A 12,325-nucleotide genomic window follows, 5' to 3' on the forward strand; every position below is an offset into this window, starting at 1 on the left:
CACAGACATGAGGGACTCCTGCTCTCCTGTCTGTATAGCACACACAGACATGAGGGACTTCTGCTCTCCTGTCTGTATAGCACACACAGACAAGAGGGACTCCTGCTCTCCTGTCTGTATAGCACACACAGACATGAGGGACTCCTGCTCTCCTGTCTGTATAGCACACACAGACATGAGGGACTCCTGCTCTCCTGTCTGTATAGCACACACAGACATGAGGGACTCCTGCTCTCCTGTCTGTATAGCACACAGACACGAGGGACTCCTGCTTTCCAGGCTCTGTGTAGTGCATGTTGTAAAGCAAGAGCAGCATTAAGTACACTTCATAACAGTACTGAGCAGTGTAGCTGTGATTCCTGCTTAGGTGAACTAAAACACTTACTAGAAGCATGGTCATAATCACTCGTGTGTCTGTACCTCACTTTCACTCAGCTTCTATTGCCTTCTCCCCCTGCCCTCTTCAAAAACGTCAATAGTCAGCTGTAGTATGATCCCTCAGTGAGCCGACAGTCAGTCTCATATTGACCAAGATGGATTTCAGCTTTTTTTTTTTTTTTCATAACGAATTAGGAGTTCAGAAAGCAGGGGGAAGAGAAGAAGTGGCGCATAAATGGAGAAAAGCAGATTTCTCAGATGAGATATATTACAATGTTTTTATGATTTATTTTGCTTGAGGGGGCAGATAAACATAACGGGAGAATCCTTTTGTAGTGCTCCAGCCATGAAATAGACAACACCACATATCAGTCTAATAACGCCAAGAAATGGAAGTGAAAGGGGAACTTTCTGACCAATGGGAAGTGTTAACGCCATAATAAAGAACTTTTTCTTTAAGGAAGGATATTGAGAAAGGTTATGTAGAGAGCAGTAAAGACACTTTGAATTATAAACTCAGAATCTACGGCTCTGCGCTCGCAGGAATGTAATAGTATAGATTTATGGCGGCTGTGAAAACTAAAAACCTACACGACTGCCAAAAATACAAAAGAACATTTACCGTGAATTATAAGACTTTATAAAGACGTTCTCCAGAGGTGAATTAACAAAACAAAAAAAACCCCTCTGCATTTAGAGACATTTCCGATAATGTGCTTTATCTGGAGATGGATGTGACTATTCGGCGGCCGATCCCGGGTCGTTCTTCACTGGAATTAGTCTCCAGGCTTAAAATCAATGGCGGTGAAATTAGCATTAAAAATAGCAACATCGCATAAATCCAAGTAAATAAAAAACGGTAAACAGTTAAATTGGTCGACGTAAATACTAAGGCGGGGGGTGTACTTATTTTCCAAAAACCTCTAGTGGGGAAAAAAAATGCAATAGAATAATCCCAGAAATATGAAATAAGTTATGCATACTTTTTGAAACCACCTTCTTCCCTGTTCCAGTGCATTTTAAACAAAAGTGGAGCAACTTCGCTACAATGTAGACCTGTGCGTCTCCATAGCAACAGACTACAAATAAACCCGGTGTAGTCAGATGCTCCAGAAATGTATGTACTTCTCTCGCTTTTCTGCTTCAAAGGAAAAAAAAAAGGGGAAAAGGGAATAGGCCAATGCAGGGAGTTCCTTTGTGCTCTATAACAATGGAGAAATTTAAAGGGGTGGTTCAGGTTTGGCATGAAAGTCTGCAGTCACTGATTGCAGACTTGTGAATCCTCACATTGTGCACGGTGCGTGTTGTCAGGACTCTGCGATTCCAGCACCACAGGTATGTGAAATGCATGCTCTTGGCCATATTCCGACTAGACGTGCCCAACTTCGCTCAATAAAGGTGGATGTACCGCACCCGAAGAATCCTGAATCCTATGTGAGCAAGTGTGCAGCCACAATAACTGAAGAGATGTGCCAAACTTGGATAACCCCTTTAAGTCTGCATCAGAGCTGTATACATCAAACAACAGGATATATATATTTTTTTTTTTAGCACAACATTTTGCAAAATTGTTTTTCATTTCCTTTTTTTTTTTATTTTAGAAACTTTGCAGTTTGATACGGATTTAAAGATCTCTATGAAGCTGTCAATTTGGGTCCTTAGATCTGCGGTCCGAAAGGAATATTTTTAGGGGGGGGGGGTTTGGTGAAAGTAAAAGAGTTTCCATTATATCTGTATCCCTTATTTCTGCTTTTTAAGATCTCCGCTTGCTGTCATTGATTTTACTTCCAGGGAATAGAATTTTACCCTGGTGCACGGGATACAGTAATTTGAGCCGTAATGTAAAATTACACAGAAATGAAGCCTAAATGAAAGTTAGCCAAGCGTGACATTAGCGGTGAAGGGAGCCTTGTTCTAAATCTTTATCGGATTTTATGGAAATCTACAATCGGCCACTGATGGCTGAGAAAACACCACTTATCAGATGTCACCATGTGACCGATGGCCTATGATCACCCGGGTCCTCGGAGCTGGACTAATATAACGACGCTAATTAATCTCATGTGATCATCAGCCAAAATGAGACCTTGGTATTTGAGTTAGTGTGCTTGTGGTTTAAATGGATCGTGGGGGTAAATCGAGGCTGCAGATTTTGTATCTGGATTGTGTCAACTTACACTGCAGATTTTCACCATTGATTTCAATATAAAGAGCATGGGTACAAAATCTTTTTACTTAAATTTTAGAGCAGAAACTGACTTGAAAGTCTCCAAAGCCTCAAAAAAATTTGGGCATTTCTGCTAGGGTTGAGCGACCTTTATTTTTTTAGGGTCGAGTCGGGTTTCGCGAAACCCGACTGCCTTAAAAGTCGAGTCGAGTGAAATCGGCCGACCACCGTGAAAAGTCGGGGATCGGCCGAAACACGAAACCCAATGAAGAAATTGTGTTTTCCCTCTCCCGATCTCTCTCTCCCTCTCCCGATCTCTCTCTCCCTCTCCCGATCTCTCTCTCCCTCTCCCGATCTCTCTCTCCCTCTCCCGATCTCTCTCTCCCTCTCCCGATCTCTCTCTCCCTCTCCCGATCTCTCTCTCCCTCTCCCGATCTCTCTCTCCCTCTCCCGATCTCTCTCTCCCTCTCCCGATCTCTCTCTCCCTCTCCCGATCTCTCTCTCCCTCTCCCGATCTCTCTCTCCCTCTCCCGATCTCTCTCTCCCTCTCCCGATCTCTCTCTCCCTCTCCCGATCTCTCTCTCCCTCTCCCGATCTCTCTCTCCCTCTCCCGATCTCTCTCTCCCTCTCCCGATCTCTCTCTCCCTCTCCCTCTCCCGATCTCTCTCTCCCTCTCCCTCTCCCGATCTCTCTCTCCCTCTCCCTCTCCCGATCTCTCTCTCCCTCTCCCTCTCCCGATCTCTCTCTCCCTCTCCCGATCTCTCTCCCTCTCCCTCTCCCTCACGGGAAGACTGGTTTTACACTTTCCAAATCGCTGCAACATACAAGCGAAAAAAAATGGCGATTAGTTGTGCACGCCCCCTGACACCTATGTCATCACTCTGCCGCTCCTTCATTGGCTGCAATAATGGCGCTGAACGCGTCATACGAAACGCGACTTTGGCGCCAAGTTCGCGTACCGCGTGGCCGACCCCACACAGGGATCGGGTCGGGTTTCATGAGACGCCGACTTTGCCAAAAGTCAGCGACTTATGAAAATGACCGATCCGTTTCGCTCAACCCTAATTTCCGCTCCAAAGAAAAAAAAAAAAAAGCTCAGTGTGAACACAGCCTAAGGGGTTGGCAATTCCACAGCAGTATTTGGTGCAAAATTTGCCTCTGTGGATTAGTCCCTTATACAACCCCTGGCAAAAATTATGGAATCACCGGCCTTGGAGGATGTTCATTCAGTTGTTTCATTTTGTAGAAAAAAAAAAGCAGATCACAGACATGGCACAAAACTGAAGTCATTTCAAATGGCAACTTTCTGGTTTTAAGAAACACTAAAAGAAATCAAGAACAAAAAATTCCACTATTTTTCCCCTATGCTTGGTTAAAAAAGTAACCATTACTGACTACCACATTTTTTGTTCTTGATTTGTTTTATTTTTTATTAAAGCCAGAAAGTTGCCATTTGAAATTACTTTAGTTTTGTGCCATGTCTGTGATCTGCTTTTTCTCTACAAAATTAAACAACTGAATGAACATCCTCCAAGGCCGGTGATTCCATGATTTTTGCCAGGGGTTGTAGATGTACTGTAAAGCAATGCTGCAGTGTGGGGAACATGCAGACAGCCCCCCATTACTGGTGGGCCGCCTGCTCAGGCAAAGCAGAGTCTGCACTGAATGCTAGCCCTGTGGGATCAGTGCAATGTCCTAAGCTACAAGAACCTGCGGTGACATTATGGTCAATTAATCACGATTCACAGGTCCGGCTCGGAGCCCGGGTCTGATGCTACAACTGAACCGCAGAGGAGCGATGTGCACACCTCCTTCCCACCTCCAGTATAACGTGCGCTGCAGCTAATAATGACACCCCTCGTCCCCCATTGACACCGCATGACACCCCTCGACCCCCATTGACACCGGATGACCCCCCTCTTCCCCCATTAATAGCGGATGACCCCCCTCGTCCCCCATTAATAGCGGATGACCTCCCTCGTCCCCCATTAATAGCGGATGACCTCCCTCGTCCCCCATTAAGAGCGGATGACCTCCCTCGTCCCCCATTAAGAGCGGATGACCTCCCTCGTCCCCCATTAATAGCGGATGACCTCCCTCGTCCCCCATTAATAGCGGATGACCTCCCTCGTCCCCCATTAATAGCGGATGACATCCCTCGTCCCCCATTAAGAGCGGATGACCTCCCTCGTCCCCCATTAATAGCGGATGACATCCCTCGTCCCCCATTAATAGCGGATGACCTCCCTCGTCCCCCATTAATAGCGGATGACCTCCCTCGTTCCCCATTAATAGCGGATGACCTCCCTCGTCCCCCATTAATAGCGGATGACATCCCTCGTCCCCCATTAATAGCGGATGACATCCCTCGTCCCCCATTAATAGCGGATGACATCCCTCGTCCCCCATGAATACCGCATGACATCCCTCGCCCCCCATGAATACCGCATGACATCCCTTGTCCCCCATTAATACCGCATGACATCCCTTGTCCCCCATTAATACCGCATGACACCCCTCGTCCCCCCTTAATACTGGATGACATGCCTCGTCCCCCATTAATACCGCATGACATCCCTCATCGACACCGCATGACATCCCTCGTCCCCCATCGACACCGCATGACATCCCTAGTCCCCCATCGACACCGGATGAGATCCCTCGTCCCCAATGATGGTTTAAAGCACAACTGTCACTGGATTCACAATATGAACCGTTTTCATTATTAAAAGGAATGCTCTTATCATAGGTTACTGGCCACCCTACAGTTTAACAGCGGTTGCCAGTGTCCTTGCCAAGAAGCTCAGCAGCAGCCAGATGGCTGGATCTGTCCAGGTTCAGCATACCTGTGCTCTAGAGGTAACACGGAGTCTGTAGTAGATTTGGAAAGGGCACAGTTCAGTTTTACACCTGATGAGGCCGATGTACCTACTTTTAGTTTCAATAGATTTTTATTCAGAAACTTATAAAACCAAGTTTAAATTGTGTCCCGAGCAAGGGACTATGGAATTACAGATCCACAAACATAACTACAACTATTAAAAGGGGAAGACAAGACAAAGACAGGGGAAGGGATGTACCTACTTTTAAAGTGGATGGCTGTTTTAAAATAAGTACTGTACTCTATGAGTTTGGCTAAAAAGGTTTATTTTAAAAATAGGCAACAAAACTTTCACAAAAGGAGTATACAATTATAGAGTATCCCAACATCGGACCGACATCACCCCTCCTCCTTATATAACCACATAATATCTATATTACAGGCAGCACACACAGTTGTGTGAGTGTTTGCCCCCTTTCTGTTTTCCTATTCTTTTGCATGTTTGTCACACTTAAATGTTTCAGATCACCAAACAAATGTAAATATTAGACAAAGATAAACACACGTATTCACAAAATGCAGTTTATAAATGAAGGTCTTTATTATTAATGGAAAAAGAAATCCAAACCTACAGGGCCCTGTGTGAGAAAGTGATTGCCCCCTAATCTTAATAATTGGTTGGTGCGCCCTTAGTAGCAACAACTGCAATCAAGCGTTTGCGATAACTGGCAATGAGTCTTTTACAAGGCTCTGGAGGAATTTTGGCCGCTCATCATTGCAGAATTGTTGTAATTCAGCCACATTGGAGGTTTTTCGACCATGAACCACCTTTTTAAGGTCACGCCACAACATCTCGATCAGATTAAGGTCAGGACTTTGATGGGGCCACTCCAAAGTCTTAATTTTGTTTAGCCATTCAGAAGTGGACTTGGTGTGTTTTGGATCATTGTTCTGCTGCATAAGCCAAGTGTGCTTCAGCTTGAAGTCATGAACAGATGGCCGGACATTCTCCTTCATGATTTTTGGTAGGCAGCAGAATTCATGTTTCCATTTACCACAGCAAATCTTCCACATTATGAAGCAGCAGAACAGTCCCAGACCATCACACTACCACCACCATAGTTTACTGTTGGTATGATATTCCTTTTCTGAAATTCTGTGTTACTTCTACGCCAGATGTAATGGGACATAAACCTTCCAAAAAGTTAATCTTTTGTCTCGTCAGTCCTTCTCCCAAAATTCTTCGGGATCATCAAGATGTTTTCTGGCAAAACTGAGACGAGTATGTTTTTATTGCTCAGCAGCGGGTTTCGTCTTGTATCTCTGATATGCAGGTCATTTTTGCTCAGTCTCTTTCTTAGGCCACATTCACTCTAGCAGTATTTGGTCAGTATTTCACATCAGTGTTTGTAAGCCAAAACCAGGAGTGGATGATAAATGCAGAATTGGTGATGTGTTTCTATTCTACTTTGCCTCTGATTGTTCCACTCCTGGTTTTGGCTGACAAATACTGATGTGAAATACTGACAAAATACTGAAAGTGTGAACATGGCCTTATGGTGCAGTCATGAACACTGACCTTAACTGAGGCAAGTGAGGTCTGCAGTTCTTTGGATGCTGTTGTGGAGTCTTGTGTGACCTCTTGGAGGAGTCGTCTCTGCGCTCCTGGTGTAATTTTGGTCAGCCGGCCACTCCTAGGAAGATTCATCACTGTTTCATGTTTTCACCATTTGTGGACAATGGCTCTCACTGTGGATAGCTGGAGTCCCAAAGCTTTATAACCTTTTCCAGACTGCTAGATCTCAAATACTTAGTTTCTCATTTGTTCCAGAATTTCTTTGGATCGCGGCATGATATTTGGCTTTTGAGGAACTTCTTGTCTACTTCACTTTGTCAGGCAGGTCCTATGTAAGTGATTTCTTGATTGAGAACAGGTATGGCAGTAATCAGGTCTGAGTGTGGCTACGGAATTTGAACTCAGCTTCCCAAAGATGTGATATACCACAGATAATTTGTGTTTTAAAAAGGTGGGGGCAATAATTTTTTTTCCCCCACATAGGGCCCTTATAGGTTTAGATTTCTTTTATCCCTTAATAAAGATCTTAATTTATAAACTGCATTCTGTGGTTACTTGTGTTATCTTTGTGCAATATTTAAATGTTTCAGATCACCAAATACATTTAAGTGTGAAACACACAAAAGAATAGGAAATCAGGAAGGGGGCAAACACTACCACACCACTAATCTGTATTACAGGCAGTACGCGTAATACCTGTATTACATGCAGTACACATTTCTGTGTGATGAACTCGCACCTCGCCACCCCACCTGACATCACTATTATGCCAGATGGCTCATGTAAAGCGGTCTCCACACTTTCAGACACCCCCAGTCCACACGGGCCCAGGGATGGAGAGCATGTTGCCCACGCAGTCACTGACGTGGCACCACACTCACTCACAACCCCGACAGTCCCCTTTTCACTAACAGTGAAACAGAGCGCTGCCAGCCCAGTAGGTCTGCCACCAGTTCCTCGTTAGATACAAACCCGGTTCGTTAATGGGGTTATATCGGGCCAAAAATTAACCCCGGTAGCATGGAATGTTACACTGAGAATAAAAACGTGTGGATTCATGGACCGAGAGAAAACAGCACTACACAATAAACTATGGTTACACATACACAATGGTCAGATACGCAAATACAATACTAGTAGGACAAAAGCGATAAGCAGATGGATCATGTCAATTAACGGGTTGATGTTCGACCATATGTGGACTGGGCCGTAGGGTGCATGGGCTGCCAGCTGGCTCCTAGGTCCTTCACAGTAAGGCTAGGTTCACATTGCGTTAATGCAGACCGTTCAACACATGCGTTAAACGGGCTGCGTTAACGCAAGTGCCGACTTGCCATCACGCTAGCGCAGATAGAGCTAGCAGATGCTCTATCTGCGCTAGCGGTGACGGACCTGGAAATGCTGCAGCCCGCGTCCCAGGGTCTGTCACTTAATGAGGGCACATCGCTAGCGCACGCCTATTGTGGGCGTGCGCTAGCGATGCGCCCGAAATAGAGCTCAATGGCAGCGTTAACGGACTGCCAGAACGCAATTTGAACCCAGCCTTAGTTACATTACCCCCTTTTGATGTGGACGGCATGCATAACAAAGAAAGACCACATGACCTTACACTAGCCTTTATCCCTTTTGGGTTACTCCACTCCAGCCCTCTGGGCTGAACCTAATCACATCTCCTTGCCTCTAGTAGCTGAAAACTCCGAAACCTAAGAGGACTCATAACTCTTAAATGGACGGTCCTAGGGAGGCGTTTTTGCCGCCATCTGATCCAGCTGGGCACCTGCTATGCGTTGAGACTAAACACATCTTTGATATCCGGTTCCTACTAGTGATGAGGGAGTGTACTCGTTGCATGGGTTTTCCCGAGCACGCTCAGGTGGTCTCCAAGTATTTATGACTGCTTGGAGATTTAATTTTCATTGGGGCAGCTGAATGATTTACAGCTACTAGCCAGCCTGAGTACATATGGAGTTGCCTGGTTGCTAGAGAATCCCCACATGTAATCAAGCTGGCTAATAGCTGTAAATTATCCAGCTGTACCGATGAAGATGAAATCTCCGAGCAAATAATTGGAGGTCACCCGAGCGTGCTCTGGAAAACCCGAGCAGCGAGTACACTCGCTCATCACTAGTTGCTACTGGCCATTCTACGTATAACTCCTCCCTGAGGAGCTAGAATGGAGCGAGACCCTGGAAGGCATTCGACATGTTCTGGAGGTCTTGGAAATATACACGATGCATGGCTAGGACATATAGTATCTCCACAACTCCTTATGGAATTATGCTTTTAGAATGTTCTTTGGCAGCTTCAGCAAGTGCGCCCAACGCCCCCACCCCCGCAGGCAAGTGCGCCCAACGCCCCCACCCCCCGCAGGCAAGTGCGCCCAACGCCCCCACCCCCGCAGGCAAGTGCGCCCAACGCCCCCACCCCCGCAGGCAAGTGCGCCCAACGCCCCCACCCCCGCAGGCAAGTGCGCCCAACGCCCCCACCCCCGCAGGCAAGTGCGCCCAACGCCCCCACACCACAGGCAAATGTGCCCAACACCCCCGCACCACAGGCAAATGTGCCCAACACCCCCGCAGGCAAGTGCGCCAAACGCCCCCACACTACAGGATAGAGATATATATATATATATATATACACATACATACACATACATACATACATACATACATACATACATACATACATACATACATACACACACACAGGTCCTTCTCAAAAAATTAGCATATAGTGTTAAATTTCATTATTTACCATAATGTAATGATTACAATTAAACTTTCATATATTATAGATTCATTATCCACCAACTGAAATTTGTCAGGTCTTTTATTGTTTTAATACTGATGATTTTGGCCTACAACTCCTGATAACCCAAAAAACCTGTCTCAATAAATTAGCATATCAAGAAAAGGTTCTCTAAACGACCTATTACCCTAATCTTCTGAATCAACTAATTAACTCTAAACACATGCAAAAGATACCTGAGGCTTTTAAAAACTCCCTGCCTGGTTCATTACTCAAAACCCCCATCATGGGTAAAGGTACCTTCACACGAAGCGACGCTGCAGCGATAGCGACAACGATGCCGATCGCTGCAGCGTCGCTGTTTGATCGCTGGGGAGCTGTCACACAGACCGCTCTCCAGCGACCAACGATGCCGAGGTCCCCGGGTAACCAGGGTAAACATCGGGTTGCTAAGCGCAGGGCCGCGCTTAGTAACCCGATGTTTACCCTGGTTACCAGCGTAAAAGTAAAAAAAACAAACAGTACATACTCACCTGTGCGTCCCCCGGCGTCCGCTTCCTGACACTGAGCTCCGGCCCTAACAGCACAGCGGTGACGTCACCGCTGTGCTTTCACTTTCACTTTAGGGCCGGCGCTCAGTAAGTGTCAGGAAGCAGACGCTGGGGGACGCGCAGGTGAGCATGTACTGTTTGTTTTTTTTACTTTTACGCTGGTAACCAGGGTAAACATCGGGTTACTAAGCGCGGCCCTGCGCTTGGTAACCCGATGTTTACCCTGGTTACCAGTGTAAAATATTGCTGGTATCGTTGCTTTTGCTTTCAAACACAACGATACACGGCGATCGGACGACCAAATAAAGTTCGGGACTTTATTCAGCGACCAGCGACATCACAGCAGGATCCTGATCGCTGCTGCGTGTCAAACTAAACGATATCGCTAGCGAGGACGCTGCAACGTCACGGATCGCTAGCGATATCGTTACAAAGTCGTTTCGTGTGAAGGTACCTTAAGTCTAGCGACCTGACAGATGTCAAGAAGGCCATCATTGACACCCTCAAGCAAGAGGGTAAGACCCAGAAAGAAATTTCTCAACAAATAGGCTGTTCCCAGACTGCTGTATCAAGGCACCTCAATGGTAAGTCTGTTGGAAGGAAACAATGTGGCAGAAAACGCTGTACAACGAGAAGAGGTGACCGGACCCTGAGGAAGATTGTGGAGAAGGACCGATTCCAGACCTTGGGGAACCTGAGGAAGCAGTGGACTGAGTCTGGTGTGGAAACATCCAGAGCCACCGTGCACAGGCGTGTGCAGGAAATGGGCTACAGGTGCCGCATTCCCCAGGTAAAGCCACTTTTGAACCATAAACAGCGGCAGAAGCGCCTGACCTGGGCTACAGAGAAGCAGCACTGGACTGTTGCTAAGTGGTCCCAAGTACTTTTTTCTGATGAAAGCAAATTTTGCATGTCATTCGGAAATCAAGGTGCCAGAGTCTGGAGGAAGACTGGGGAGAAGGAAATGCCAAAATGCCTGAAGTCCAGTGTCAAGTACCCACAGTCAGTGATGGTGTGGGGTGCCATGTCAGCTGCTGGTGTTGGTCCACTGTGTTTCATCAAGGGCAGGGTCAATGCAGCTAGCTATCAGGAGATTTTGGAGCACTTCATGCTTCCTGGCACCTGCTCACAGTGCCAAAACCACTGGTAAATGGTTTACTGACCATGGTATTACTGTGCTCAATTGGCCTGCCAACTCTCCTGACCTGAACCCCATAGAGAATCTGTGGGATATTGTGAAGAGAAAGTTGAGAGACGCAAGACCCAACACTCTGGATGAGCTTAAGGCCGCTATTGAAGCATCCTGGGCCTCCATAACATCTCAGCAGTGTCACAGGCTGATTGCCTCCATGCCACGCCGCATTGAAGCAGTCATTTCTGCCAAAGGATTCCCGACCAAGTATTGAGTGCATAACTGAACATTATTATTTGATGGTTTTTTTGTTTGTTATTAAAAAACACTTATTTGATTGGACGGTTGAAATATGCTAATTTATTGAGACAGGTTTTTTGGGTTATCAGGAGTTGTATGCCAAAATCATCAGTATTAAAACAATAAAAGACCTGACAAATTTCAGTTGGTGGATAATGAATCTATAATATATGAAAGTTTAATTGTAATCATTACATTATGGTAAATAATGAAATTTAACACTATATGCTAATTTTTTGAGAAGGACCTGTATATATATATATATATATATATATATATATATATATATATATATATACACACACACACATACATACACACACACAGACTCCTGCATTGTAAACCTCAGTCACTAGCTCTGCGCACATCAATGCATTATCCCACCATTTCTTACGGTTTTCCTCCCCCGTACTCTTACGTCTGGTGATGGGAGCTGGCACTGGAGGACTGGTCTGTGTCGCCACCATGGCCAGGCCGAGGAGGAGCAGCACGCCCCGGGCACAGAGATGCCGCATCCTCGTCTCCTCCATGGCTGTCATGTGATGACTGTGATCAGGGCTCCGTCCTACTCCGCAGCGCCGCGATCACTGCCCCTGACTTCCGGGAGGCGGCGCCTGCTGCTTCCTGATCACACTGCTGCACCACGTGACAC

At 46.1% G+C, this 12,325-nt stretch overlaps 1 protein-coding gene across 1 annotated transcript in view; it reads right to left on the reverse strand.

The window, feature by feature from the left end:
- The window catches only part of PTTG1IP2 (PTTG1IP family member 2), a 47,760-nt gene extending 35,472 nt beyond the window's left edge, over positions 1-12,288 (reverse strand). Inside the window, exon 1 of the mRNA XM_077268233.1 lies at positions 12,092-12,288. Coding sequence (XP_077124348.1) covers positions 12,092-12,212 — 121 coding nt within the window. The 5' untranslated portion in view covers positions 12,213-12,288. The remainder of the gene's footprint in view (positions 1-12,091) is intronic.
- Between the last annotated feature and the right edge of the window lie 37 nt (positions 12,289-12,325).

Source organism: Ranitomeya variabilis, chromosome 6, assembly GCF_051348905.1.
Source record: "Ranitomeya variabilis isolate aRanVar5 chromosome 6, aRanVar5.hap1, whole genome shotgun sequence".
Taxonomy (NCBI): domain Eukaryota; kingdom Metazoa; phylum Chordata; class Amphibia; order Anura; family Dendrobatidae; genus Ranitomeya; species Ranitomeya variabilis.